Raw genomic sequence first — 27868 nt, forward strand, 5'->3', positions numbered from 1 at the left:
TTAATGAATGTATAAATTAGCTGATTTTTTTTAATACAGATTTTAGAAGAAGCAACTGAAGAGGAAACAGCCCTTCATAATCGAATCATGCCAACAGTGGTTCGACCTTCAAAACAACTTTCCCCAGAATCCAAGCAAGCAACAGATCAAGAAATGGTATAAAAATTCAAAACAATTGATTTGAGTTAAAGAAACACATTTTACTGTATGCTGAGGTTCTGGCTGATAAAATTGAAATTGGATCAGAACTGTGAGGGTTTTGATGGCAAAAATACAACAAACATGTTTAAACCATTGTTGAAGGTAGTGATTCAGTATATGCCCCTTTCAAGGTGAGCAAAGTGAGTGTCAGCATTATTGCCTTTACTGATTGGTTAAAAGGTACAGTAATGCTTTTTGAGCTTATGCCTTTTAATATTGGTATGTTACCAAATTCTTACGTTTTAATGAAATGCTTAGGTGTGCTCACCTTGCAGTTTCAGTTAAAACAATAATTTGTTAATGTCACTGTGTGGCGTGGAATTCTTGCCACTCTGGTACCTTAGAGATAATATTAAGTGCTGAGTAAAAAAACAAAATGTACTTAGCAAATGTAAAAGTTTCTTCTAGCTGTATTTTGAAGTATTTTTAAATATTTCACAAAGGGAAATTTTAAGCATGTGAGTGTATATCCAGATTATCACAGAGTAGGGTAGTGGGAGGGTATAACAAGTCAGTACATTTGTATGAGTTGTATTTTGTAGTAGATAGAACTGTCTTTCTTTTGTTCAGAGCTCCGTGTACGTGCACAGTAATTTCTGTGCAGTAGTTGACATCTGAACATTCTTGCAACTTAGTACATTATTTTTTGGAGGGAGATACTTAATAATAATGTGGCCTCATTCTGAAACACCATAGTACTTCAGTCATTTACAAAGGCTAAACAGACACTTGGAACTGTGAAAAATCTTGGAAATTCTAATCAAGAAATCAAGCTCTACAATTCTACTATGTCTCACTTAAAGGATACTAAACAGATGCAGTATATTTATATTCAGCTTTTATGAAATCCATTAAAAATACAATATGACTTGATATGAAGAATGCTGTGCAGTTTCATTTACTGATTTGTGTTGAAATAGTTTGTAGCAGAAGAAATACTCAAAGTTGATATTTAGAGTGACTGTATATTTTTTGTTTTTCAGGAGTTGTTTGAGCTGTCGGTAAGTATACTTTTTCATTTGGCACATGCCTATTTTTCTGAATATGCATGTGGATGTAACCCTTCTGTTCCTTCCTTCCTGTCTGACACAGACTGGGTATGAAATTGGAATCGTGCGCCAGTTTCCATTTTCCTCAGTGCTGCAGCGCATGTGTGTGATAGCCAGGGTTCTAGGGGAAAAGAGAATGGATGCTTACATGAAAGGTGCCCCAGAAGTGATTGCCAGCTTGTGTAAGCAGGAAACAGGTAAAGGAGCAAATCGTTTTTATTTCTTCTAAAGCTCAGCTGAAATATGAATATTTTAATAACTCAAAACTTGATCTTTTAAAGTTCCTGTTGACTTTGAGCGTGTCCTGGAAGAATACACTAAGCAGGGCTTCCGAGTTATTGCTCTTGCTCACAGAAAACTGGAGTCTAAGCTTACGTGGCACAAAGTCCAGACTATTAGCAGGTAAGACTGACTTTACTCTTTTAATAAGAGACTTTAAAAGCTGCATGCTTTGAATTAATATGTAATGCGTATTTTTGTTTAAATCAATTACTACTCTTCTTTAGCTTTTTTCTGTCTTGGCATACATAGCTCTGTACATCCTTTAGCTGTGCCCTGGACACACAAGATAAGGAAGCTTTTTTCTGCAATGAAGTGAATTCCGAGGATGAGCTTTAAGCTGGAAATGAACTGGAATATAATTTTCATTATGTCTGATTTACATTATTGTGGCAGAAATCCTCATCTGATTTCTTTACTTGCACATACTTATCTCTTCTATGTTTATTGAGGATAATGGCAAGTAGTGGAAATCCTCCTATGCATGTTTGATGCAGTTTCTTGGTCTCCTAAAGGCAGCATGTCCATTTTCTCATTGCAGAGGTTTGAAAGGTAGAAAGGTTTCTTCCTTCAAAGAGTAGCACCTCCTGTGAATTATTTATCAGCTGAGTCTAGTTTTGTGGGTAATGTCATCTTTCCCACAGTGCTTGAATGTGTAGCACAGCTATGAAAATGCCAACTTTGGCTGTGTTCTTCTGTATCAGCCCTATGTGCAAGGTGAACATTTGGCAAAGCAGAGAAATGAGTTTTCCTGTTTCAGTTGTCAAAGTCTACAATAGTAGTAGAATACCCAAGACCTGTAAATGTAAACCAAAGGGAATTAGTTTCTCTGCCTAATTAGCTAGTGCCCATAATCTTACACGCCTTTGTAATGATGTGGTAGCTTTTATCTTAAGGTTCAGTTAAATTGGAAAATAGAGATGTATACTCTAAACATATCTTAATATTTGGCCTGTGAATGCAGTTAGTTTCAGAGCAGGTTTTCTAGCTATAACCTATTTGAGACTAATTTCCTTTAGAAAGCATTCTCATGGAAGAAACTGAAAATTGTGCTTGACAGGAAGCAACATTTTCTCACACTGGTTTTCAAATAAAACAAGGGAAATAAGTATAAATTATTGTGATGATATCTTTCACATCACTTTTTATAAAGCAAATTACTTTATGGTTAAAAATACACATTCCTCTTTACTTTGATAAGCAGAAAATCGGGCTTTTAAAGCTGCATCTAATAATTGTAAATCTTAAAATCTTCTCTTCCTTGTCTCTTTTTCATCAGAGATGCTATTGAAAGCAACATGGATTTTATGGGGTTAATTATAATGCAAAACAAGTTAAAGCAAGAAACCCCTGCTGTACTTGAAGATTTGCATAAAGCCAACATTCGCACTGTCATGGTTACAGGTTAGCATGTAAACATTGGTACTCAAAGATCCATCTCTTTCTTGTTTTAATTATGTGTATGAAGTCAAATGTTAGTGTCAGTGGGTTTACACTGTGTTTATAGCAACGGGAAGTTTAGAAACTTGTGAAAATATTCAGACTCCAAATTTTTCTTTTTGGGTGCAAGTTGCTTTGGTAAGTCGGAGAAACCAGAAGAGGCTTTAATTGAACTTTGTAGTTTCTTCTCCCTAGCTCCAAGTATACAGTACTCAATACTGAATTGGAGGATGAAACCCCTTAAAAGTCTTCCAAATCAGGCTAAGTGGAAGTCCTAGTCTAATTTTATGACTGAATTTGCTTTGAGCAGGAGGTTGGACTGGATGTCCTGATGTTCCCTACCATTTTGATTTATACTATGAAAAGTCACTTTGTATTGGATTTTTTCTGGGAGCATGACTTAGGTCCTTGTAAGCATTCTAGATGTCTGTGCTCAGTGTTTTTTATACATTATGTGTTTGCTTTTTAAATCACAGGTGTTGTGATTTTGGAATGTTTTGCTAGGCTAACAATACAGCTCTGTGTTTGCATGTTCTGTGACTGTAAAATCAGTATTTTAAATGGCTGCCTGTTTTCTGCCTGATTTTCCATATACACTAAGATTTGGTCAATCGGAGATCTTTATAGCTCCAAGCAGCAGAAAAAATTTCTAGAGGAGGGGGTTTACCTGGGGGTTTGAATGTTGTCTGTAGGCTTGGTTTGCTCTGAGGTTGGCACTGGTATGTGGGGCAGTCCTCATAGTTCTGTACAGGCTTTGTTAGCTTTTCTCTTACAGAGAATATCAACTTATGATTGTGATTCTTTTCTGACTGAAACCCTTTAAAATACAATTGTTTAACAGGGGATAACATGTTAACTGCTATCTCTGTGGCCAGAGACTGTGGAATGATTCTACCTCAGGATAAGGTCATTATTGCTGAAGCACTACCTCCAAAGGATGGGCAGGCTGCCAGGATCAACTGGCATTATGCAGATACCCTCGCAAAATGCACTAGTTCATCACCAGCCATAAACTCAGAGGTAATGGTCATATTATGCATATATATTAGAATGTAAGCTGTTAGTTTTACTGTTCTTTTTTTGTTATTCCATTAAATAGTAAATCTGCTGTTAAATGTCAGTTCAGCATTGATATACTGGTTAACTTTCAGATCTTCAAATATCAAAGACTAGTAAAGCAGCTGGGGGAGGTAGTTTTTCAACTGTGATAGGGCATTCGACATTTCACTTGACAGGGTTTTTTTCCCCAACATTTCAATCTGTGATGAAAACTTCTCTAGCTGCTTGTAGTTGAAACATTAAGCTACATTTTCTTAGTAATACGTAAGTGTTTTTATTCTATGAGGTTTTTTTTTTCAAATGACCTTCTTATAAACCTACTCATCTCTAGGAATACCCCTCTGAGTATTAGCTTGAAATGGCAAGGTATCTGTGTAAATCCATTACAGCTAGAGTATTAAACTACTTTTGATAGGATATTCCAGTTAAATTGGTCCATGAAAGCCTTGAGGATCTCCAGATGACAAAATACCATTTTGCAATGAATGGGAAGTCATTTGCAGTGATTTTGGAGCATTTTCAGGACCTGGTACCCAAGGTGAGCATTTCACTTGAGTATGGGCACTTTCAGTGGTGAGGAGCCTTTGCCCTGTGAGCATTAAGCATCTCCTGTCTTGCAGCTCGTGCTACATGGCACTGTGTTTGCTCGCATGGCACCTGATCAGAAAACTCAGCTGGTGGAAGCTTTACAAAATGTAGAGTAAGTATTTACTTAAGCATAGAAATCAAGAGGGTTCAATGTGTCTGGTTTGATAGGAGACAAAAATTATGCATGCTGCTAGCTGTTTTGCCTAAAGAAAAATGCTGGGCTGAGAGAACTCCTTGTGTTGATAAATCAGCCTATTAGCTGATCTAAGAGAATGAGAGTAGTACCATCTGCTGGCTATTTGGGAAAGTTTCAGACTTTTAACGAAGTTTTAAATGAGGAATATGTGCATAAACTCACTGACATATTTTATAAATGCAGTTGCTTGGTTTATGAAACAAGCCCATCAAATGTCTTCTGTGTATTACAGAAGTATTATCAGGATGACTTCTGTTTACATTGGTCAATATGTGACTGGTGTCAGGCCTTGCAGCTTTACAAAATATTACAGAAGAGTCATTGCCTAGAGCAAAGATTCTTTAGACCACATGATAGAGATGGGATGATAGAGAGTTAGTTAACCATTATTGCTTTGATTGACCTGTCATTGTCATGTTACTTTTCTATCTACTTCCTTATATGTGTAACAGCTACAGAAATTGATTTCAGCGTTAATGATCACCCGTTGTTATGCAAACCCTGAATAACTCAAAGTAATATAGAAGTAATTAATGAAATAAGCTAAATGGATCATGGTTGGAGAATGGTCCAGAATGCTGATATCTGTTTGCTTTTTATAGTTACTATGTGGGCATGTGTGGAGATGGAGCAAATGACTGTGGGGTAAGTATATTTTTATTTTCCATACAGAACCATTCAGTTACATGGTACAGCTGAAGGCAAGTTCTAAAATGGTCTCTATTTCAATGTTACCTGGCAGGCACTGAAGAGGGCACACGGTGGTATATCTCTGTCTGAGCTTGAGGCTTCTGTGGCATCACCATTCACTTCCAGGACACCCAGTATTTCCTGTGTGCCAAAGCTGATCAGGTAATGCCACTGACTGTGGACTTAAAAGTGTCTGTGTAACTCATTTTGCATGCTCTATTTTAGTATATATTTGATGCTGCAGGAAACCAGTGTGAATTACAGAACAATACATACATTTTAGTGGTTCTGTTTCTTTACTGAAGGTACTCCGGGCAAAACCCTGCCATAGCATGATTTACTATTTTGTTGTAAAATCCTTTGCCCATGTAAAGTTAATTTTTCAAAGCATGACCAAGCTTCTACACATTAGTCTTTAATTTTGTCTTAGTCACTTTGCTAGTTTCCATAAAGGCTGTGTGTAATTGCAAGCAGTAAAAATCTTCAGATAATTGCCCCGCACCATACAAAGTAGAAGACAAATTCTCTAAATAGGGTTTGACCAATATTTTGACTCTAGAATTAGAAATTAGGTAATGATTTTGATAAAGGTCAGCCAAAGAAGAATCTAGGGGTCTGTGGGGAACTAATGAAGTAATGCATTATCAGAAACATTTCTGAAGTCAGCAGCTTTGTGGCTAACTGTGTTTATTCAGTCCATGCAGTAAACTAATGCTTCATAGATGCTTGTGTAAAAAGACATTCTTTAAAAACCTCTGTTGAAAAACCACATGAAATCCACAGAGGACTGAAGTTAGGTGGTGGCTGAGTTCAGAAGACATACCCACAACTTGATGTTGGGGGAAGTGTACCATTCTGGCTCCTGTTTTTCTCATGTCTGTAGCCTAATGTCCCTCAAGGGGTTTGCTGGTGTGTTTAATTGCAGCTAACATTTTGGTAGGCAGAACTGAACTGCTTGCATAGAAAGCTTTGTAGTTACATGATTGCATCTGTTTTGACAGGGAAGGCCGTGCTGCTTTAGTAACTTCCTTCTGTGTGTTCAAATTCATGGCATTATACAGCATCATCCAGTACATCACTGTTACTTTGCTGTATTCTGTAAGTATTCTGTCAATACCTATGCAGTCTCAGCATAATTCAGAGATTTGAAAGTTGATAGATATTTAATACAAATTATTGCAAGTCCCTTTGAGTACAACATATGCATTCAAAAATACATTTAGACTGAAAGTGTTGTTAGTATTATAGGGGTTTTTTTTCATATTAACTGTACGAAATACATGGTAGTATCTGTTTGGAAAAGGCAATAACCAGTGGTTGAGAAAAGAAAGTCTCTACAGTAGGAAGACCAAATAAGCATATATACAAAGCAAAAAATACAGGTTTCAATTCTTTAAAAATTTTCAGCATTTTGAAATAGCCTAACTTATTTTAAAGGACAATGAATTCATTTTATGTTAGAATTTAAAGAAACTGGAAGTACTGATTCAGCTGGGTGGGAGGGCGGAAGCAAAATGGAATGTTTCCTGTTAATATGATTGGTTTCACAATAGTGGCATGTGGTAGAAATCCTGTATTTTAATTTGTATTCTGAGCAAGTTAAAGGTGCAGAGTATTAAAGGACCTTTGAGGTGGAAATTTTCACAGCTGTATGAGTACATAGTAAGGCCATGGTGTTTAAAGAGCTTTAGGCCTAAGCTGTGATTGCATTGGAATGTAAGATTCAATAATATCATTTTGATTAGGAACAAATTTCAATTACAAGTAGCTTGTCCATCTTGAAAAGGAAATTGTTTCATACTGTGATACTTCAGGAATTATTTTGTGAATTGTAGAGTATTCAGGACTCCTGCAGGTCAAGGAGGCCAGTTTGACAGGACACTCTCTTGTTTATAGAGGGAAATTCAAAGAATGAATATGTAAAAGTGTCAGTATAAATTTTTTGTGGTGTGAAGAAATTACCAATCTTTCATTTGTTGTTTCTCTCCAGATCCTGAGCAATTTGGGAGATTTCCAGTTTCTCTTCATTGATTTGGCAATCATTTTGGTGGTTGTCTTCACTAGTAAGTTCTGTACTGAATTACCATTGTGGCTTCTGTGAACCACTTTTTGCTTGGTCAGATTTTCTTTAATATCTAATTACATATGGTTTTGAGAAAACACTGTGACATACAGTGAAGATGTTATTACTATTACATCTATGCATTAAGAAACCCAAACCACACTGTGTACTGAATTAGATTCATCTGAAATTTGTGAAATGTCCTAAAACAAGAAGCAGGTCATGGGCATGATCTTGGGGAAGTAATTCTTCACAGTACAGGAAGCCGGTTTTGGAATCAAAGCAGGAGCCATTGCAATATCATCTTGCTCAAATATTTTGATTCCTTGCATTCTTACTTTGAACTTCTGTCCACAAAATGTTACACTCAAAGTATTGCCTGGTGAAACATTTGATTTCACATACATGCCTAGCATTTAATTCACTGGCTAACAGTAGAATTCCATGTTCAAATTTAATAGAAACATCTTAATTGAAGCAATGGCAGTCCAAAAGTGAGGAGGCAAGCTGTAAGTCCTTGCAGACAAAGGGAATTTGGCCAGACACTACTAATTCCTTAAGTCTGATGGCTGCTGCTGTCCCCTGCTATGCTGTGCTGCTGGGGAACCAGCCTGTAGAAGGCACTGTGGTGTTGTTCTAGGGTTCTATGGTTTTTGCAAAGTGGTTTCACATTTGCAGTTCTGGACTAAATTTTAAAGTGATGTCATGAGCAAGCCATTCTAATCCCACAGAATGTGAACAGGATAACTCTTGAAAACCATAATGATGCAATGTGTCATTTGTTTTTTGTTCTCTCTGCAGTGAGTCTGAACCCTGCTTGGACAGAGCTTGTTGCACGAAGGCCTCCATCAGGTCTTATCTCAGGTCCACTTCTGTGTTCCGTGTTGTCTCAGATCATCATCTGCCTTGCTTTCCAAACCTTGGGGTTCTTTTGGGTCAAACAGCAGTCCTGGTACGAGCCCTGGACACCAGACTCTGAGTAAGTGTTTCAGTGGCTCTGTGATTGGAAAGCTATAGGCAATAATGCTCTCTTCTTTCTTAACCCCCCCTCCCCGTAGGCACTTTGAAAATAAAGCTTTTGTATTGCAGCTTGTAAGTCTGCTGTTTTTCTGTGAAAAAATATATGGGGCTACCCACTGGCTGAAAAACAAAAATTGGGTCAGAGTCAGATGGCTTGGTCTAATGACTCTTCAGCTTTGAGACAGTTGAGGTAGAAATTTGAAATTTATGGTTCAGATCTATTCTATCTCTTTCATATTATAAAGCTTTGCTTTTCTGTTAGAGTTACAGTAAATCAAATTCATATTTTTGAAAATAAAGAGGTGTTTTAATTTTATTTTTTTAGATTGCAGTATTTCCTTACCTGTCTCTTAAGTCTGTCTACAATGATAGTTTTTAAACAGTTTATGTAGAAAATTTACAAACTGGCAGCATAAAAGAACTTGTAGCTTTGAATTCACAAAAATTGCCACCTCCCTGCCACAGTTTTGAGTTACTTCTTACTACCTGTAATATGGTCTCAAGTTTAAGCTTTTTTACTACTGTAGCAATTTGTTCTGTCATTATTTTTTGTAGATAAGTGGGCCCTATTTGCCTCTTCTCCATAACTCAGTGTTCAATGTTTTTGTGTTGCAGTGCATGTAATGTGTTGGACGCCCAGAACACCAGCTCTGCACACCATGGGAATGAGACTATTCACGATGAACATTACATTAAAAATTATGAAAACACAACTTTGTTTTTTATATCCAGCTTTCAGTACCTCATAGTGGCAATTGTCTTTTCTAAAGGAAAGCCCTTTAGACAACCATGCTACAAAAATTGTAAGTCCTTTCTTAGTATATACAGTTCCAAATAAAATTCCCAAGTGACTGTGCACTTGTTGACAATTCTGTTGTGCCACTTCAGAAGCAATAGTGTTGCTAGCACATCATAGTGGAGTTATCCTCTCATACTCACAGCTAGAAATAAGGAAATATTAAAGTGTATAGAGAAATTTGTGTTAATAGTTGCTTAATTTGTAGACGTGTATGTGTGTGTATATTTCAACTCCACAAGTGAGCCACTGAGGAGTCAGGCCTTCTCTCTTTATGGCTATCAGCACTAGTATTGCCCCAATATCAGCAACTAGTATTGCCCCAATTTGCCTGGAAGGGGTTTAGGGGGAGAAGAGAGGTTGTTTCCAGGCAGTAATGAACTCATGATACATGTTAAAACTGTGTAAAACTCTCGATTGTGAGATGGTCCAATTAAAATATTTTTTTCTTTTTTTACAGTTCTGTTTGTTTTATCTGTTATAGTTCTTTATGTCTTCATATTTTTCATCATGTTGCATCCTATTGAACCTATCGATGAATTTCTTGAGGTAAGAGTCAGCAGATCTCGAGTGTGTCAGCTTCCTCAGGGAACTGGTGGGGGCTGCCTTTGGGGCAAGCATGAGCCCTGCAGAGCTTTAGCTTCACATCACTGGGTGGGGAAGGGAGAATTTATAATGCTGAGTCTGTTTTGGATGTGTGTTTGCTTCACACGTGTGTTTCTAACCTCTGGGAACTTGTTTCCACAGCTTGTGTGTGTGCCACCAGAGTGGCGCCTAAGAATTGTCATCATTGTTATTCTAAATGCACTTGTGTCTGTGCTGACAGAGGTAAGAAATCCACATGGGAAAAATACTTCTTTTTTAAATGCTTCTTTTTGCAGGGTTTGTCTTTTATTTAGATCACTCTTCACAGCATGCCAGTATGAGTGGCTGCTGTTTTCTTGTTAAGTGTGTATTTCTACAAATGTCCATGTAAGCTAGATTTAAGGTGTCAAGACTTTCTGTGTCTAAAGTGTAACTTTAAAATCTTTTTTATTAAAAAATTGGGGCAGGGAGGAAGTTAAAAGATTTAATAATTCAACTATATTGTATTCAAATACTCCATTTTTATTGTCTGTGTTACTTAGAATAACAACATACAAGAGAACTATCTAAAATCCTTAGGGGAGCCACCCTTCCTTCATTTGGATCGTACACATAGCTTGTTGTTCAGAATTATGCAGGTCTGTGTAATACAGGTCTGTCTGATGTGATCAAAGTCCAGAAGTAGAGATGCTCATGCAAATCTGCTTTTTCCATCACTGAGTTTGTCTGAAGTCAGTCACTCTGGATGTTGGCCTCTTCTGCTATAATTCCAGAGTTAACGTATGCAGAAACACACCCTACCTTTTATCCAGGTGCCTTGTTTTTGTTTCCAAGAATCAAAGTTGGACAAATAAATCTTCCAGAAGAAATCTGTATTCACAGTCAGTTATTTATTTCTGTGGTTAGTTTTTCTCCCTGTTAACTGACGTGTGATTTCCAACCTGAATATGTTTGGGTTTTGGTTGCAGTCATGAGTCACTTTTTTTCCAGCAAGATGAAAAGGCCTTCCAGCATTATCTAGTGTACACTACAATTATCTGTTTTTACTGTGTAACATTTTCTACAGCTTCTAATCAGTATTTCCATTACAATGTGAGGGATTGCTACCAATGTAACCAGCATAATACTTCCTTGGATCATATAATTTTGGTCTTCAAAGAATACTACAGCATTAATATTCTGTCCAATTGACATGTTTTTTCCCTTTATTAGTGACCTAGTAAAAAATAACTCAAACAAAGGGTTTTTTTAGATACTTGAATCAAAATTACCAAGGTTTTGTGTTTAAAATGTTGTTCCAAATAGAATTTGCAAAATATGCTCTTATGTTGCTGCCTATTGGAACATGGTTTTGTGTTTTCACATGGCAGGCAACAACTTTTCCAAAACGTGTCAGTAGATACTAATTTTCTTGGCCTCTTGTCTTGTTGTTAACAAGTTTATCCACTATTAAAGCTCCTGTGCCTTTCTTACATTGTCCTGTCTGTACTCTAGCTCTTCCTCTGATGATTTTTCTTTATGGTCTTGAATTCTTTTGGTTTTTTGTATTAGTGAATGATTAGTAGTTTGGGTTTCTTTGGCTTTCTTTTATTTGTGAAAAGTAAATTTTTATGTATTTTGCTGTCTTTACCACTGAAACAAAACAGTTATTCTGAAGCTTCAGAATCATGGCTTTTTTTGTCTTCTGATAAAATTAAAACAAACCTCCTAGACAGAAATATTTTTTCTAATTCAATTTCAATTTTCAGTCCAGTGATAAAGATTACTGAGTGAAATACATTTACCATCTGCTTGAAAATGTCTTTGTTCTGCAGGTGATCTTGTAACTTTTATAGAATCTGGTGCTGTTTCTGTTCTGGATGTGTAAGGGCTCCAGTAGGAATTCTGTCCAGTGTGCAATCCATGTATCAGCACGTGGCTCTTGAGGACAAATGGTTCTCCTCTGGTTTAAATACGTGTTCATCAAGTTCCACTTCTGGGCCTTGTTGGTTGTCACATCAGCCTGAAAACTTGTGAATTTCTACTAAACATCACCTAAGCTCTATAATTACCTGCAGACTGTGTTCTTTCACATAGTATTTCAAACCTCACCCCACTCTTTTTCCTATGGAGGTTGAGTTAGAATCTTTGTACACTTCAGTCATTTAACTTTCATTACCAAAACTGCAGGGGTGATTTGACACGTTTCTTCTAAACAGCCTTCCCTATTTATCTTGTTGCTTGTACTTTGGTAATAAAATAGAAGTACCTACTTCTTGCCAGTAATTTTGTGGGCTGTTATGCTCTCTCTTAAACCAAATGTCTCCCACTTTGTAAGTGTAAGTTGAATGCTTTGTTTTGGCAGATGAGTTGTTTTACTGTTCAGCAGGTGTCCCAACAGCACTGTTGTGTAGCAATCCTCAAATCCCAAACCTTGTTTTACAATATACACCTTACCTTCCATATCTGGTGCCCACCTCTTGAGCTGCATTTGCCCAGTTCGAGCAGTGTTACTCTACACTCTCTAAAGCTTTGTCACGTGGTGCCAGCTCCTTGGGTCCAGTGTGTTGTGTAGAAATCCCAGGCTATTTATTTCCTTCACTTCAAGTATAGCTCATTGTCTTTCTCTCCTTGTGTGCCTGGCTGGATTTTCTGCTCCCTCCACTTTTCACTGCAGACCTGTGCCACAGGTCACATTCTGAGTATCTGGGAGCGGCCACTGGTGGCAGCTCCTTCCATCTTATAACAAGGTGTCCTGTATTTCACCTGGAGTTTGTTCTGCTGGGAGAAATGCCTCTTTAAGTGTCTCACAATTATGAGATACATGAGGATGGGATCTTCCTTAGTCACACTTGACAGTGTGACACTTTTGTGTCATGCTATGATCATATGTAGTTTTGTCATTGCTTCTACAACAGGAATAGTTTCTGACTGTGTTGTTTTCTATTTGTTTTCTGAAATGCCCTGAAAAGCTTTTGCTCCTTCCATGTGGGTGCCAGACTAGGAGCACAAAGCATGCAGATTCTTTCTACCATATGATAGAAAATATTGCACAACAAAGGCAGATCCTAGCAGCTGTTCCTCCTCACCCCTGATGCCTGGTATAGACATGCTTAAACCAGACTGGCTTCAAAAATGAACATCTACAAGCTGAAGATTTGTTAGCAGATGCTTTATAAAAGCACTGTCAAATTGTGGTACATTATAAAATCATAAGCACTATAAAAATTTGTTACAAAAGTCTGACTAATCAGCTCCCCATTTTCAATGGCAGCAGTTAGTCAGATGTTAGAAATGGAATCTGTCCAAGGATCAGAGTTGTAGGCTCGAGGCCATGGAAGGTACAAGTTCACACCTGTGTTGTGAGATTTGCTCAAAGCTCCTAAATCTGCCCATGCAGCTGTATGAGGGTAACCAGATGTGCTCAACATACTATTCAAATTCTGCCCTCTTTTAAAAACATGGAATTACACATACCAAATTCCTTTATTCCTACTGGTGGCCCAGCTCTGCCACGCCACTGCTACTTTTCTGAGAATGTCACTAGTTTAGAACAGGCTATGTAAAAAGGATAGCTCCAAGATGGTTTATGGGGAAACTGCTCTAAGCACTCATGTCTTCATGTGGTGCTTTCACAGGTTTTTAGAGTATTGAAACACATGTGTATTTATGTTTTTTACCCATGGAGATGGATGCAGATTTGGTCATTGTTGCTGTTGATTTTAGAGTACTTGTTCATATTCTTAAATTTTGTGTGAGCACTTTAAGAATGGAAATGTTTATCACAAAAGTACCAACAAAAGTAGCACAGACTCTCCGTTTTGCTCACCACTGAATTAGTTATGGCTAACCCACTGTTTCAGGTTTTATTTGTAATGTGCACACTAACAACAATTGATCATTAGTTTCTTTAACTCTTCCCACTCACTGTAATGTCTCACAGAATGTCCTCCTTGATATGATCCTTTGGAAGGTTGTGTTCAATCGAGACAAACAAGGAGAATCTCGCCTCACCATACCCCAGCCGCCTCAGGTTGGAGACGAGTATTTTGCTGTCCTCATTTGAGTGCATGTGGATTAATTTGGTTTTGTCTCTTATCTCTAAGTGTCTGTTGCCTTATCTTTAGCTTAAGTCTGCTTAAATTAGATTTCATTAAAAGCAAAGGCTTCTGGGTTTATATTTTTTTTCTGTATTGGCACTTAAAGAGTTTAGTGTGTGTGCAAGAACAGTGAAACAAACCTAGAGTATTGCTTTAAGACTTTTCTCACTTCATCTTTAGTTTCCACATTAGCAAATTGTTTTGGTGTCACAAGTTAGTACACTAGGACTGGGAACATCTTGATTTGCTTAGAAGCAATTAAAATAAATTATTTGGTTTAGAGTTCTGGGTCCTTGTCTGAGAGCAGTAATTTTCAGCATGTACAAATAAAACAGAACAAGATGGCAAATGAAAATACACTATTACTGCTTCAGATGGTTTAGGACACTGAAAGGTTTTTCAGGTGACCATGAATTTTGGTCTGGTCTGCCCCTCTGCTGTTAATACATGAAGGAAATCTATGTGAATCCCATAAAAAACAGCTTTAAGCTTGCTGCCTTACTACTTTTGGCTGATTATACATTTGTGCTTGCTAGAATTATAGTGGTTTATTTCTCAGCACTAAATTTTATTAAATATATTCACTTCAGATTTACATTTGTCCTTTTGAGGCTGTTGTAGAACAAATTGTTTTGTGGTTGCTGAAGAATGGAAACTGTGCTCAAGGCTCACATTTGCTTCAGTTCACCAATTGATAGACATTTAGAGTATAATGAAAACTATAGAATATATTACTATTAAAATGTCAGCCCTGTAGACTATAGGTGCTCTCTGAGACATGAGAGGGATTCATTCTTAAGAATGTGGAATGGTGTTTCTCCTCCCAGCTAATTTAATTACATGCTTTTAAGACTGGGAGAGGAAACATAGGAAGGAAGTCTTAAGTTTAATAATTTGTGTCCTTTTTAATAGCTATTAATACCTGCAGTATTTAGATTTCACCAGCAAGTTAAATTCTGCTACTTTTGTCTGACTGGCTGCCTTCAGTTTAACAATTCATGACTTAAAAAGTGTTTTGGGATTTTAGGAATTTGATTTTTCTAGACCAGGCTTTTATTCTCCAACAGTAAAATAATTTATTGTTCCCTGTTCTATCTGTAATTATTGAAATTATTGTAGAATATGCATAAAAACTGTTGGTGGTCTTAGATGTTATGATAATGTGAAATGGTTTGTTTTTTTCTTAATAATGTTTTTTGAATGTCATTACGACCATAGTATAGAAGACACAACAGAAGGGTTTCTGTACCACAGGTCCAATCCAATGTGATAATGAAATAGTAAATTAAAGACTGAAATAAGTTTTTCTTCTAGTGATTTACTGTATTGTTACTGACTTTTGTTTTTGTTATGGTAATCCAATTTTCAAATTTGTTCACTTCTGCAGGAGGCTGGGGACCGCTGTGGAGTCTGTTTCCTTTCTTCCCTGTTTGGTTGTAGAGAGAAGACACCAAAAGCCAAGTATATGCACCTAGCTCAGGAACTGCTGGTTGATCCAGAATGGCCACCAAAACCCAGGACAACAACAGAAGCAAAAGTACCATCCCAAGAAAATGGTTCATATCAAATCATCACTGTAACGTAGCAGTGGATCCTGGTGGCATGTATCTTTAGTAGTATTCAGAAGAATGTAATTTTAAGGCTTTATTTGAAACTGCAGTGTGCTAAATGTCAAATTCTAATGCAGATATTTCCAACTATTTTGTCTCTCTGAATACAAAATTCAGAGCCAGGTGTCCTATGGCTATACATTTTAAAAATGTAAGTTACCTTAGGCAGAACAAAAATTATTGTGTTTCCTTCCACCTTCTTTCAGATTTCATTGTTCCTAAATGAGATGCATTTGAAGGTTTAAACTGCAGGGCAGTTAAAACAGGTTCACATTATTTGCCTGGAGTACTTTAATAGTTGTTCTAATCTGCTTATCTGGGCATGTGTTCATGTAAACCCTATGATGTGATGGTTTCATGGCTGTACTAGAGGTGCATAATAACCTTGTCATGGTTTGGGGTTTTTTTGTGTCTGTCTTTTGGTTGGTTGGGGTTATTTTGTTTGTTTAGTTGGTTTTTATTTGACTGATGAAAAGTTTTGTGCCTCAGAACGGTTCTGAAGTTTGTGTGTGTACCTCTTAAGTTTGTCCCTATTAATAAGGAGTGTTTCCAGGTGTAATGTTTGGGTTCTAATTTCAATTCTTTAGTCTGCCACAGCAGGAATTGGGAATGCTGTAGTAGCAATGTGCTCTGTCCTTAAGAAATAAGCACATTGCTTTCATGTGGATTCTTGACTTCTCTTCTAGCTAACCACAGAGAAGGCTTAGGTGGCCTCCAGGGGAGGAGCCATTTGGCTACACTCTAAAGTTTTTGGAGAAAGAAGGATGGAGAATCTAAACACTCTTTTCTGTGTCATGTTTTATTACATTTAGCTATGCATTTCTCCACAAACCTTGCTTTTTCCAGCAGAAGGGTTGGATTATCCTTTTGTGGACCATGTTTTATTTGTAAATCTAAAGATAATTTTCCTATATACCTTGAAGTAGTAAGGCCAGAGTTACTGCTGCAAGGGATATGGGCTTGGAGGGAGGTATTGTCACATGCCCACGTGTGGGGTCTGTGCACGTGAAGAGCACAGGCATTTCAGAGCCTGCCAGTGTCTTCAGCGCTACATGTAGCTGTACAAAACAAAATTAAGAGAAAATTGGGCTAAAGTCTGTCTTGCTGCAGAACTATAAGGCTTATGCAGATTTTATTTATTAAAAAAAAAAAAAGATGAAAAAAATTAAAGCTTGTATCACCACTAATGCTGCTTAAGCACTAGGGGTAGCCATACATCATTTTGCCATGAGGCAGTATCAGAACACAAGACCACTAGAAAAACAGGTCTACAAAGAAGTAGAGGCAGACAGCACTTTGACTTGCAAGGCTTAAAACTTTTTTTTTTTTTTAAACTACAAATTACTTATCTGGAAACCATTGTCAACTTTGTAAATGTCTTTGACTTTGGAAAATGTAAATTACTTCGGAAAAGTCTTCCTTAGTGTCTTAGGGAAGATGATAAATATTAAGTCTTGATCAGTCTGTTTTTGACCAGAGGCAACTAACTGGTCCAGACACTTCCAAGCTTTGGGAGGAGATCTGGGGTCTGAAGAAGTCATGATTCTGTAGAGATCCTTTAGAGAAGGAAGTGGGGTCCTTTAGAGTAGTTGTGGAATGAGGGCCCCAGGCACACTGGCTGGCTGGGATTGTTTTGAAGTGTGTATATTCTGATTATGGAATTTGAGGTTTTGATGTTAGGGATTTTTTTCTTTCTTTTTTCCTTTTTTCCTTTTTTTTTTTTTTTCTGGGTTGTCTTGTTTTGTTTTCTTCTTTTAAATTCCTGTGGAGACAATTCCATTCCAGCCTTGTTTTAATAAGCAGAATTTTTCAGATCAGGCCTAATTCCCTTGTGCTGTTCTGTAGGACAGTATGGACAGTGTGCCCTGCTGCTCATAGAATCATTAAGGTTGGAAAAGACCTTCAAAATCATCAACCATTAACCATGTTAATGTCAATCATGTTGTGGTTTCTGCAGTGTTGAATATACGGTGCCAACAGGGAATTTAAAAGTGGTGCTAAATGGTTTGGAAGACCTTTTCCTAGAACTGGGTTGTTGAAGTTATTGCTCCTCCTAAATAGTATGCATATGGGTGTACTATCTTCCAGTCCAGCTGTCAACTCTTTTCCTGATTTCTGTTGTTGTTGTTGTTTGTTTTTGAGGAGTGGAGCAGGGGGAAAGGGGGAAGTGGTTTTCTTAGCATTCATTCAACAGAGCAATGTTCTTTATTATCCTGGCTTCGTAAGGTCATAAACATTGAACAACATTGGTGGCTTTTAAAGGGTCTGCAAACATTGGATACATTAATTAGTCATGAACCTGAGTCAGTTGGCTAATTTCTGCCGATGTTGATTTTACAAAATCTTTGTAGCATGGAATAACTGATGAAGAATAATTCTTAGCTGCGTAAGTAGTATTCAAATCTAAACAAAAATAATAATTTAGTTGAAAAATATTGTGAAGCTATGCATCTTGGACCTGGGAGCTGTGACTTATCCTTAAACGCATAAGCTTCTGCTTTCCATTTTACTGACCATTTTAGATTTGCTGTTTCATGAGAACTGAAAGAAAATATTTGTGTCTTTCCCTTTTATATGCTTTTGCTTAATACTTTCCTAGACTGATAATTTCTCTTGGCTTGTTTGGTTTCTGAAGCTACTTTTTCAGTCTTATTCTAGTTTATTAGACTTACCTAGAAAGTGAGGAGGAAAACAGCTCTTTAGGGCGGGCTTGTCTTCAGAGAACATTTTAGGGAACTGTTACTAAAACAGAAATGGCCAAGTGTCTCCACTTAACTGAGTGACTAATGGCTCATGAGCGAGTAAACTTGAATGTTTTGCAAATGGGAGCTTGTTTCCTCCAGGTCTGCGTTCAGGGTTGGTAAATGTTCCTGAGGTTGCATGCTTGAGCTCTGACGCTTAGTCAAGAATAATAAATCAGCTTTTCTGAGAATCCATCTTGTTCTTGCAAGTTCAGCCACAAAATAAGCTTTTGCATTTTCTGCAATTATTGGGATTTATGCCTTCCTGCCCAAGAGCTGAATTTGACCACCTATAATTTTTCTCATTTTGAGCAGTTTAGTTTTTCTGGTTTTCAGAAATGCAGCAAACTAGATCTGCACTAGTGTATTCAGTTTCTGTTTTGAAGTAAGATGAAATTCATTTTGTAGTGAAAAAAAATCTTTTTCAGTGTTCATCTTGGAAATCTAAATTCAGGTGAACAGACCAAGTTAGTGAGCTCCACTAGATACTGGGTAGACATTTTCTTCCTGCTGTATATTTTGGCCTTATGTTGAGGAGTTTGATTTATTATTAAATTATTTGTGTATGCAGACTTCAATCTGTACGTATTTTATTTTGATGTATTAGGATTTGTAAATATTACTGATTTTTAAATATTATTTATGCACATACTTAAAGGACTGGTCTATCCAGAAAAGCAGTTGCTAAATAATAAATGTTACTTTTTAGAAATAAATTACAAGATCATGAAATTGTATATCCCTCAGGGTTATTTTTAAAGTTTTTTTCCTTCCTTTCCCTTCAGATTCAATTAGCAGTAACTCTAGTTTCATGTACTATAGAAATAAATCTACTGTAAAAAGAAAATGCTGCAAATAATGCTTGAATAGAAGCGGCTGAAAAAACCCACAGAACTGACTGTCCATATTCATCCTAACTTTAAATTGGAAACTCTTACTGTTGCACTTTTTAAAAAGTTGTTGGATTTTTAATTCTATTTATTTTTTTCTTTCTTCATGAAGGTTGTGCTGAACAGTCATCCCAAATTGGGTAAATAATCCTGTACTGTATATGTGTATATGCAGTATAATACTAAGCAGATGTGGAGTCCTTTTTATGCTGCAAATTTGTAATGCTTATGTTGGTCATCACAAAATGAGAGAGCTCAAGTCCTGTTGGATTTCTCCCATGAAACTCTGAATTGTAAACTTAGGGTTTTGTATGTCTAAGGGAAAGCTGTGGGTTTTTGACAATTTTTAGAGTCTTGAATATGTTGATTTTATATACAGTAAAGCTTCAGGTTTTTAAAACTATTTTCAACAAACTGCAGGTTGTTTAATAATTATGTGAACCAGAAACTACTTAGTTTGTCATTAATTCCTCGAGCCTAACACAGATTAAAATGTTCATCATTACAGCACTCTCTAGAAGCTCAGCTTCCTTTTATTTTTAAATCTGAAATGATACTACATCTTTGTATTTAAAATATGTATTGCTGCTCTAGAATGGTACCCTGTTGTCAAGAGGCATACATAAATAACTGTACAATAGAATTGTAAATAGACTTGTAAATCATTTTTGTGACTGAAGCTCTTTGAAAATAAAATTAAAATGAATGGATATTTTAACTCTTCTCATTAGTTTCATGAAATTGTTTTAATTATTCTTTATAGAACTAGGTGGAAAGCTTGTTGAAGAACACAGGCTTACTCCCTCTGATGTCATGGATATGTTGTTCAGTGCCTCTGATTCTGCAGATGGGGTGGGAGGGATGCCTGCTGTGTTACTGTTCTGCAGGGGATCACACTGACTGCAGCTTTTCCTGGTGGCCTAGGAGAGCCATTCTAATGCCTTGTACACGTGATAGCAGCTTGTTTCCACCTTTGGTTATTCAGATGTTCCTTCTGTTTGGACATGTGGGAGGCATGATCTGAGCTGTCACCATTGTCACAGTCATCTTCAGCAAAATCATGTGGAAATGAAGACATCTTTTCTGTCTTGTGCCTCACCTTCCATTGAAACAGTCATTGGCAGAGCACATTCTTTTAAACTTGAAGACAAGATACCTAAGAAACCTTTTTACTTAATAACAAAAACTTAATCTTTCAATTTCAAGCTTCTATTTTTACAACTTAGCTTTTCTCTTTCAGAATCTTACAGGTTTTAGGTTTTGTTGGCTTGCCACACTGGAAGACTTTGAGGAAAAACAGAAACTAAATGTTTCAACCTTGGAATGTTTAGCCAAAGCATTAAGTAAAAAGCCCCTTCATGCCTTACTGAAATTGCTTTGACTCCAATCCTGCAAGAAATTAAAAGTCAGAGCAGTTTTGTGAAGGTAGGAGCACCTGGTTTAAAGTGGATGTGTTCACTCCTTCAAAACCTATTTAGAAGACTGGTGACAAATTTGAAATTTCTGATCCCATCTCACATTGAAATGTAGATTCCTGACTTCACTCTGATGTGCTTTGGGTTGGCTGAAGCACATACCCCAATATCACTGCCAAAGAAGCTACAAGTGGGTTTTCTGCTGTTGGGTGTGTGACTTAAAACTTTCTCCTGTTATGTGAGTGGTTTCAAGCCCTACTTTTGGAGTTACATACCACCTGTGGAAGTTGGTTGCTTGAATTACAAGTAAAAATCTGCTCTGAAGCTTCAAATATTGTTTGGCCTTTGGCCTGTCTCAGTAACTGGACAAATACGGGTGAAAGTGTTATCTAGAGGATGCCTTTTGCTGTTTTACTTCCCATTTAAAGTGCAGTGTCATGGTGAAGCCTGATTGCCTGCTCTGCTCCTAGTAAGTTCCTTTAAAAGCAGATAAGTTTCTAAGGTACAGCTCAAAATTTCTTTGTCATGCTTGTATGAGTATAGGAACTTGCAAGACAGTGAAAGAGGTAAGCACCACTGTAAGCAATACATGTGCTCAGTGTTCTGTAAGTTCAAAACTGATTTGAGACTTCTGATATAGTAACAATATTAATGTATTGCCTCTGGTATCCTTTTGTAGTCTTGAGAAATATTGGGGTGGTGGGGAAGGGGGGCTGAAAGGGAACGACGCTGTAGACCAGACTTTGGTAAGTGACCAGCCAGGCTGGTGTCTTTTCTGGAATGCCAGGTGTCTCATGTGAGGGTTTGAGAGAATTTTAAGGCATGGGAATGTCTAATTATCTTTATTGTGGGTATTACTGTATTCTGTACTGTTGAAATATTTAAAAAATTTTTTAAATAGTGTTAGCAGCTCTAGTTGTTTGAGACCCATAGGCTTTTCCAGTTCTTGTGACAGCACTTACAGCCTTCATATCTTGCAGAGAATTTCTACCATTTTGCTGTTTGTCAAAACTAGTGCTTTCTAGCATTTCTGAGCATCTGCTTGTCTTCTTGTATGCTCTCTTATCTTTTGCTATAAGACCAGGAAAAGAGTCATCACGAACCTACAGCCTAGTGTTAGTCTGTTTCTGATTTTCCAGAGTAGCCTGTAGTCATACCTTCCAAGGGACCTGCATTTACAGTTTTTAGCATAACAAACTGGGGGTTTTTCCATCCATTTGGTTCAAGTCAGGGCTCGAAACAGAAATTTCTTATTGTGTTTCTGGATGGAGGGTTCTGCTCGTGGAGATACATAGGATCAGGGATGGGCTGAGTTACAAATTCATTGAGGTAAAAGCATCACTGGCTTATGACAAAGTTTTGGGGTAGGATTACTAGGAGGGTGAGATTCTGTGAAAGATTCTTGTTTGACATGTAAAAGACCTTTGGAAGAGTGGAATCTCGTGCTATTTTTTGGTGATGCCTATGTCTCATTCAATGAGTTGTGAAAAGCCCAATGAGATCTTGTTTTGTGGCACCATTTTGCTGGTTGTTGATAGCCCTAAATACCACATCCTTCCCTTCCCGAGGGATAGTTAGACATTTTACCAGACTTCACTACTCCGAAGCTCAATAAAATTTAAATTTTTAAAGCACTCCCTTTTGCTCTTCTGGCTTCTTTTTATAATGCAGTAGCTGGTTTGGACATGCAGCTGTTTTGGATCTGTTGTGGTATGTTCTTGTCAGCAGTTCAGGTGCCTCAGAAGCTCTGCTGTCCTTCCTGATTTCCCTTCCAGTGAAGGGGGTTGTACCCAGCAGTCTGTCAGTGGGATTGGTATGGGAGGGCTTCATCTTCACCCCTGAGAAAGAGCATGTGGGGATGGAGCCTTCCTCTCCCCCATGTTCCTGGTGCAGAGGGCTGACATTGTGTCAGCTATCCCAGTTACATCTGTGGAAGTTTTGTAGCTTTTCCAGTGGTCCCAGCTGCTGCTTATTCTGCTGCTCAGCCAGGTGCTTGACATCCAGGTTTCTGATACACTTGGACTTGTTGATTTCATTGAGGAAGTATTTCTGTGGGTTTCTGTTTGACTTGCTCTTTTAAATATTACCATTTATACCTACAATGATTGCTTTCCTGTTTGGAAATGTATGCAACTTTCCAACTTTGTGGTGTGTTTCATGCAGATGTACCTTTATTGCTACAACTTCCCATCTAATTTCGTGCACTTCTTTCCTCTCATTTTGCTGTACTTCCAATTCCACTGCTGATAGCTTGGTATTGTGTTAAGCTGTTGAAATGAGGCTTGGTGGTTATCAGAGGCTCACTACTGTCCTGTGCCATATGGGGTCTTCTGTGTTATTTCAGGCTGTGTCAAAAATAGCCTGTTCCTTCTTGTGTGTTCCTGGGCTGTTCCAAGAAGCCATCACTTGAAAATGCTGAGACAGGATTTAACTGGACAGTGCTGTTTTGCTTTTCACCACTTAAAGTACAGGACAACCTTTTTACCTCCATTGTCTATTTTTGCAGGCTAAACTTTATTTTTTAACCTCAGATAACTTACAATGAAAAACACAGTGAGTGCAGGACCTTTTGATAATTTTTGAAAATATTTTTGGCATGTAATTTAGTATAATACACTTAACCTTGTCTAGTGGAAGATGTCCCTGTCAGATGGAAAGAGATGATCATTAAGGTCCCTTCCAACCCAAGCCCTTCTGTAATTCTGTAATGCTTTTCTGTTCAAGTAAATATACGTCTTTTGACTAGTTAAGTGTTTCATCATGATTTTTGTATACTTTTATTATAGTTAATTGGTACAAATATAATACAAATATAAACAAGGAGTACTTGAATTACAAAAATTAATTTACCTGTACTTCTCAGTGTAAGCTGAGCACTTCAGAAATATTGGCAGTCAACAATAAAAGAGATTTTGAAGTTTGTTTTCAAGGCAAGGGAAATTTTGCACACATATGCAGGTTTATGATATCACACATCTTTGTGAGCTGCTAAGTTACCTATGATCAAATCCTGATTCTCTCTTATCTCTTGTAACAGCTAATGTTTCTGGAACTTCAACAAGGATGTTGGTGTTTCGTTTGTCAGTGATGATCAAGCTTTTCTTCCAGTTGGATGCATCTGTTTGTCCTGAGAAGTGTGACTGCTCTTCAAAAAATGCAATTTATTGCTCTGGTCCCCACATAAAAGACCTGGAATTGTTAAATCTGCCTTGCAACATGACAGAAATTCACATAACAAACGCTAACATATCGTACTTGCAGGATGTTTTTGCTAGGATGGAGGAACTGCAGCATCTCATCCTGTCTTCAAACAACATCGCTCTGGTTTCACCAATGGCTTTTAAAGGCTTGGGAAGGCTAAAAGTCCTCAAACTGCTGGATAATAAGCTGGTTGAACTTCCCCCAGAGGTATTTGATGACATGGTGCAGCTTCAGCAATTGATCATTGAAAGTAACAGGTTGAAATCTATTGAGGAAAATCTGTTTGACAAACTGGCTGGTTTGCAGGAGCTTTACTTGAACAAAAACCAACTAACAGCACTTCCCAGTGGTGTGATGAAGAAACTCACCAAACTCAGAATACTGAACTTGTCAAGAAATTACTTAGCAGCACTGCCTAGAAATATATTTAGTGCATTAGCCAGGCTTGAGAGGCTGATGCTGTATATTAATAGGCTGTCTTCAATAGAGTCTGGGATGTTTGATAGCCTGAAGGAGCTGCAGGAGCTTTTCCTGCATTCCAATAATATCCATTCCATTGCCCCTGATGCATTTCACTGTCTTCCTAAACTAAGAACGCTGACGCTTTCCAGGAACAGGCTTCAGGTTTTGCCTTCTGGGCTTTTTTTGCACTTGCACGACCTGTCTAAACTGACCTTGTACAGGAACCCACTGAAGGCTCTTCCAGAGGTACTGTTTGGAGAGATGAGGCACCTTGGTAGCCTATGGCTGTATCATACAAAGCTCTCAACAATACCAGATTTTGTGTTCAGTAACTTGACAAATTTAGAGCTTCTTGTGCTGAGTTTTAACCCAGAGCTTACGGTTCTTCCTAGGAATGTGTTCAGTGGCCTGAATGAACTGCGGAGCCTTTCTCTCCATACAAGTAATATTTCCAGTTTGCCAGAGGGAATCTTTCTGAGCCTTCAGAAACTGCAGAACATTTCCCTCTTTGATACAAGGCTTGAGGTTCTTCCTAGAAACCTCTTTCATAATCTCAAGCACCTCCAGAAAGTTTACCTGAATAGTACTAACCTGCAGTCTCTTCCTGCAGACTTCTTTACCACTTTACCTGAGCTGGAAGAAGTTGTCCTTGACGACAACCCTTGGAAATGTGATTGCCAAATTCTTGGTTTCCGAGAATGGCTCCAAAAGAGCACAGCAATAGTTAAAAATGTGCCATCTCTGATGTGCCACAGCCCAATGGCACTGCAGAATATTTCTCTTGTGTCTCTAAGCATCGATGACCCGGAGTGCCTGCCAACCACAGCTATGACCTATCAGACATTCAGCTCAACTCTGACATCTCCTGTGACAGAACACTTCACATCATCTCAGGAGACAGTGCTGTCTGACGTGGAAATCACCAGCATACCCACATCAATTCCTCCTGCAGCTCCAGGTTTTACCTACTCCCATGTTGAAGATGTTGGACAACCTGGGCTACATTTCTCAGATGTTCCAGTCCAAACTTCTCCCAGCATCATAGCACGAACCAGCAGTGTTAAAGGGACAGATTTAACTACTCTTGTCTGGTGGGATGAGTTTCCAGCCCACAGCAGTGCTAAACCCTATTTTAATACCAGAGTTACTTATTGCCAGCTATTCTTGTGTGTTCACAGTTTGATTTTAACACTCCAGACTGTAGTTATTGTGCTCAGTCTGTATGTGGTGGGCAACACCAGGCAACTCTTCCTCTCTGGAAATATTCCTGCTCAGCCTGTAGTTCTGAGAAGAATATTAAGAAGATAAGAGAAATCTAGCCCAAGAAAGAACTGGAAGTGTTGCTTTGGATGCTTTTGGAACATTTGAGCAGTTAATACTCGATTAAGATGTGGATTACAGGTCTTCATAGAAAAGACCATAAGGACCTTGTCTTTATAACATAATGGAAATTAGTTTTATGCACCTTGCAGCATTTCCCAAGAGTGGCTGTAATCACTGTAAATTGCTACAGCACTTAGTGCATGAACCCAGAGGGCAAGATGGAAGTACTGTGGTCACCTCCACACATGTGCTGTGGGTTTCCTGCCTTGGAGTGCTGCCCTGTCCTCTGCCAGAGGCTGCTGCCTGCTGAGTGTTCACTGCTCAGATGGAGTGCCATCAATGGAGGAACTCTTACATAGGAACATGGCTTCAGCTGTGCTTTAGAGATCGCCCAAAGAACTCCAATAATATTATTTCCTCTACTGCCTGCAGTCTTTTCTCTCCTTACTGAGAAAAAAATGGTGGTTTTGGGAGGAGATGCTGGGAAGGACCTTTAAACAATGGGGATGTGTGCAGAATGGTGTGGTGCAAGTGTCTTAACTTCTGCTTTCTGTCCTCAGCCCCTTTCCAGGACGTGGCATGAGGAAGGGGTACCAATTAAAGCTAACAGCAGGGGAAGATGCTGAGCTAGGAAGTATAATCATGATATATTTTATTGTTTGATTGGAGGTTTTCTGAAAACTTTGTAAAGTTCCTACAACTCTGTGAATTTTAAGTAAACACTTTCATCCTTAAACTTTGGCCAGTGGTCTGAAAAAACAAGGTGTTCCTGGCTGCATGATGCAGGGAATCTTGAAACCAGAGTACCAGGAGGATGCCCAGGACTGAGGAGGGGCTCCACAGGCACGAATTGGTTTGAGAGCTGATCTTGACTGAGCTGGGAGAGAAAAAAATGGTCTCTCCTGGGCTTGGCTAGCAAAACAGCAGCATGCAGCCGAGGGGCAGGGAACCTGCCTGAACTGAGGGCCACAAAGTGTCACCTCCATTTCAAAGTTGGCTGGGGAACATATACAACTTCAACTTGGCGTGTCCAGTCACATTTTCAGTCTCACTATTTTTTACCTTATTACATCCTGCTATTCCATGACTTCCTGTCCTTTCACGTGTTGATGTACAAAGGCAACTACTAGGCAATAGTGTGGGTTTTGGTCTTTATACTAACATTTTATTAATATTTTGAATTGTATGAATATTTTAGTTCATAGGTAGACTGGTGGCTGTCAGACTGCCTGTGCTTTAGTAGCTCTTGGATTTAACTATCAGCTTTTATCTACATTATGGGACTTAGTTTGCTCTTAAAAGCTCTGATGTGCTTAAAAACCTCTGGGTGTGAATCCCTGGCTTCTTGGGCCAGAGAGCCTCTACTCTAGGAGTCATTTTGTAACCTTAGTGATTTTCTCAATATTAGGGACTTTCCTGGATGGCCTTTAAATGCATAACAGACTTGAGGTGAAGAAAACTTGCATTTCCTGCAGGTTGGTTATGGTTGGTTCCCTGCAGTGAGAATAAACTGTGACTTTGTTTCAGGGTGCTCTGCTGCTGGGCCTAAATTCCTCTTTGAAAAGAGAGAATGTGCTTCTATAGTTTTAAATGATCATTGTCTTGTTAGTGAGGTCTAACAAAATTTAGCAAACCTGGCTAAATGGGAGTTAGAGCTATCTCTAAAGAAGCAGAAACGCAAGTCACTGCAAGTGGTGCAAAGCAGGCTGTGACTGGAATCATAAACAGATGCTCTAGAATATTTCCTGCAATATAATTGAGAGAAGCACAAAACCAACAGTGAGCTTTCTCAGTGGTGGTTCTGGGTGGTTGCATGTAGTATTTAAGAAGAGAGAGTTGTTGCAAATTTAGTTTCTTGGTTGGACAGCTGTAACAACCCCTTGGTGCTGTGCCAGCTCCAGCGCTGTCACACGGTGCCACGCAGGCAGCTGCTCACAGCAGGCAGGTCAGGAAAATCAGGGCTAGTGAGAAAATTCTGTCTTTGACTTCTACAAACCATGCTGGGGGTTGTTACCTCAGTGAAGGAAGTGTGCTCCGGGTGCTTGGATGCACAGTGTCTGATTTGTGAGGAAAAGCCCCTGTTTGCCCATGCTATGGGTATGACACCTTGCTGCCCACCCCGAGGGCAGCAGGGCAGCACCGGCTGCGCCTCTGTGAGCCCTCTCTGGCTGCCCTGGCCCTG

The 27868-nt window shown here is 38.3% G+C and overlaps 2 protein-coding genes across 4 annotated transcripts in view; both read left to right on the forward strand.

Moving 5' to 3' along the window:
• The window catches only part of ATP13A3 (ATPase 13A3), a 56084-nt gene extending 36076 nt beyond the window's left edge, over positions 1 to 20008 (forward strand). For both annotated transcript variants that reach the window (XM_054639088.2, XM_077183990.1), the window contains exons 17-34: positions 40 to 156; positions 1185 to 1202; positions 1294 to 1447; positions 1532 to 1652; positions 2809 to 2933; positions 3811 to 3989; positions 4444 to 4566; positions 4649 to 4728; positions 5415 to 5457; positions 5555 to 5664; positions 6504 to 6600; positions 7493 to 7565; positions 8366 to 8543; positions 9200 to 9387; positions 9841 to 9929; positions 10128 to 10208; positions 13888 to 13977; positions 15432 to 20008. In XM_054639088.2, coding sequence (XP_054495063.2) covers positions 40 to 156; positions 1185 to 1202; positions 1294 to 1447; positions 1532 to 1652; positions 2809 to 2933; positions 3811 to 3989; positions 4444 to 4566; positions 4649 to 4728; positions 5415 to 5457; positions 5555 to 5664; positions 6504 to 6600; positions 7493 to 7565; positions 8366 to 8543; positions 9200 to 9387; positions 9841 to 9929; positions 10128 to 10208; positions 13888 to 13977; positions 15432 to 15629 — 2064 coding nt within the window. In that variant the 3' untranslated portion in view covers positions 15630 to 20008. The remainder of the gene's footprint in view (positions 1 to 39; positions 157 to 1184; positions 1203 to 1293; positions 1448 to 1531; positions 1653 to 2808; positions 2934 to 3810; positions 3990 to 4443; positions 4567 to 4648; positions 4729 to 5414; positions 5458 to 5554; positions 5665 to 6503; positions 6601 to 7492; positions 7566 to 8365; positions 8544 to 9199; positions 9388 to 9840; positions 9930 to 10127; positions 10209 to 13887; positions 13978 to 15431) is intronic.
• Positions 20009 to 20130: 122 nt separating this feature from the next.
• Positions 20131 to 26422, forward strand: GP5 (glycoprotein V platelet). 2 transcript variants are annotated; one of them, XM_054639087.2, is made up of 2 exons: positions 20131 to 21266; positions 23738 to 26422. In XM_054639087.2, the coding sequence occupies exon 2, from the start codon at positions 23764 to 23766 to the stop codon at positions 25669 to 25671; it is 1908 nt and encodes a 635-aa protein (XP_054495062.2). In that variant the 5' UTR covers positions 20131 to 21266; positions 23738 to 23763; the 3' UTR covers positions 25672 to 26422. The 2 variants fall into 2 exon arrangements, with proteins under 2 accessions (XP_054495062.2, XP_054495059.2); XM_054639084.2 differs by having other exon boundaries at positions 20131 to 20710.
• The last annotated feature ends 1446 nt before the right edge of the window (positions 26423 to 27868 follow it).

The sequence above is a fragment of the Agelaius phoeniceus genome, chromosome 10, assembly GCF_051311805.1.
Source record: "Agelaius phoeniceus isolate bAgePho1 chromosome 10, bAgePho1.hap1, whole genome shotgun sequence".
NCBI lineage: Eukaryota > Metazoa > Chordata > Aves > Passeriformes > Icteridae > Agelaius > Agelaius phoeniceus.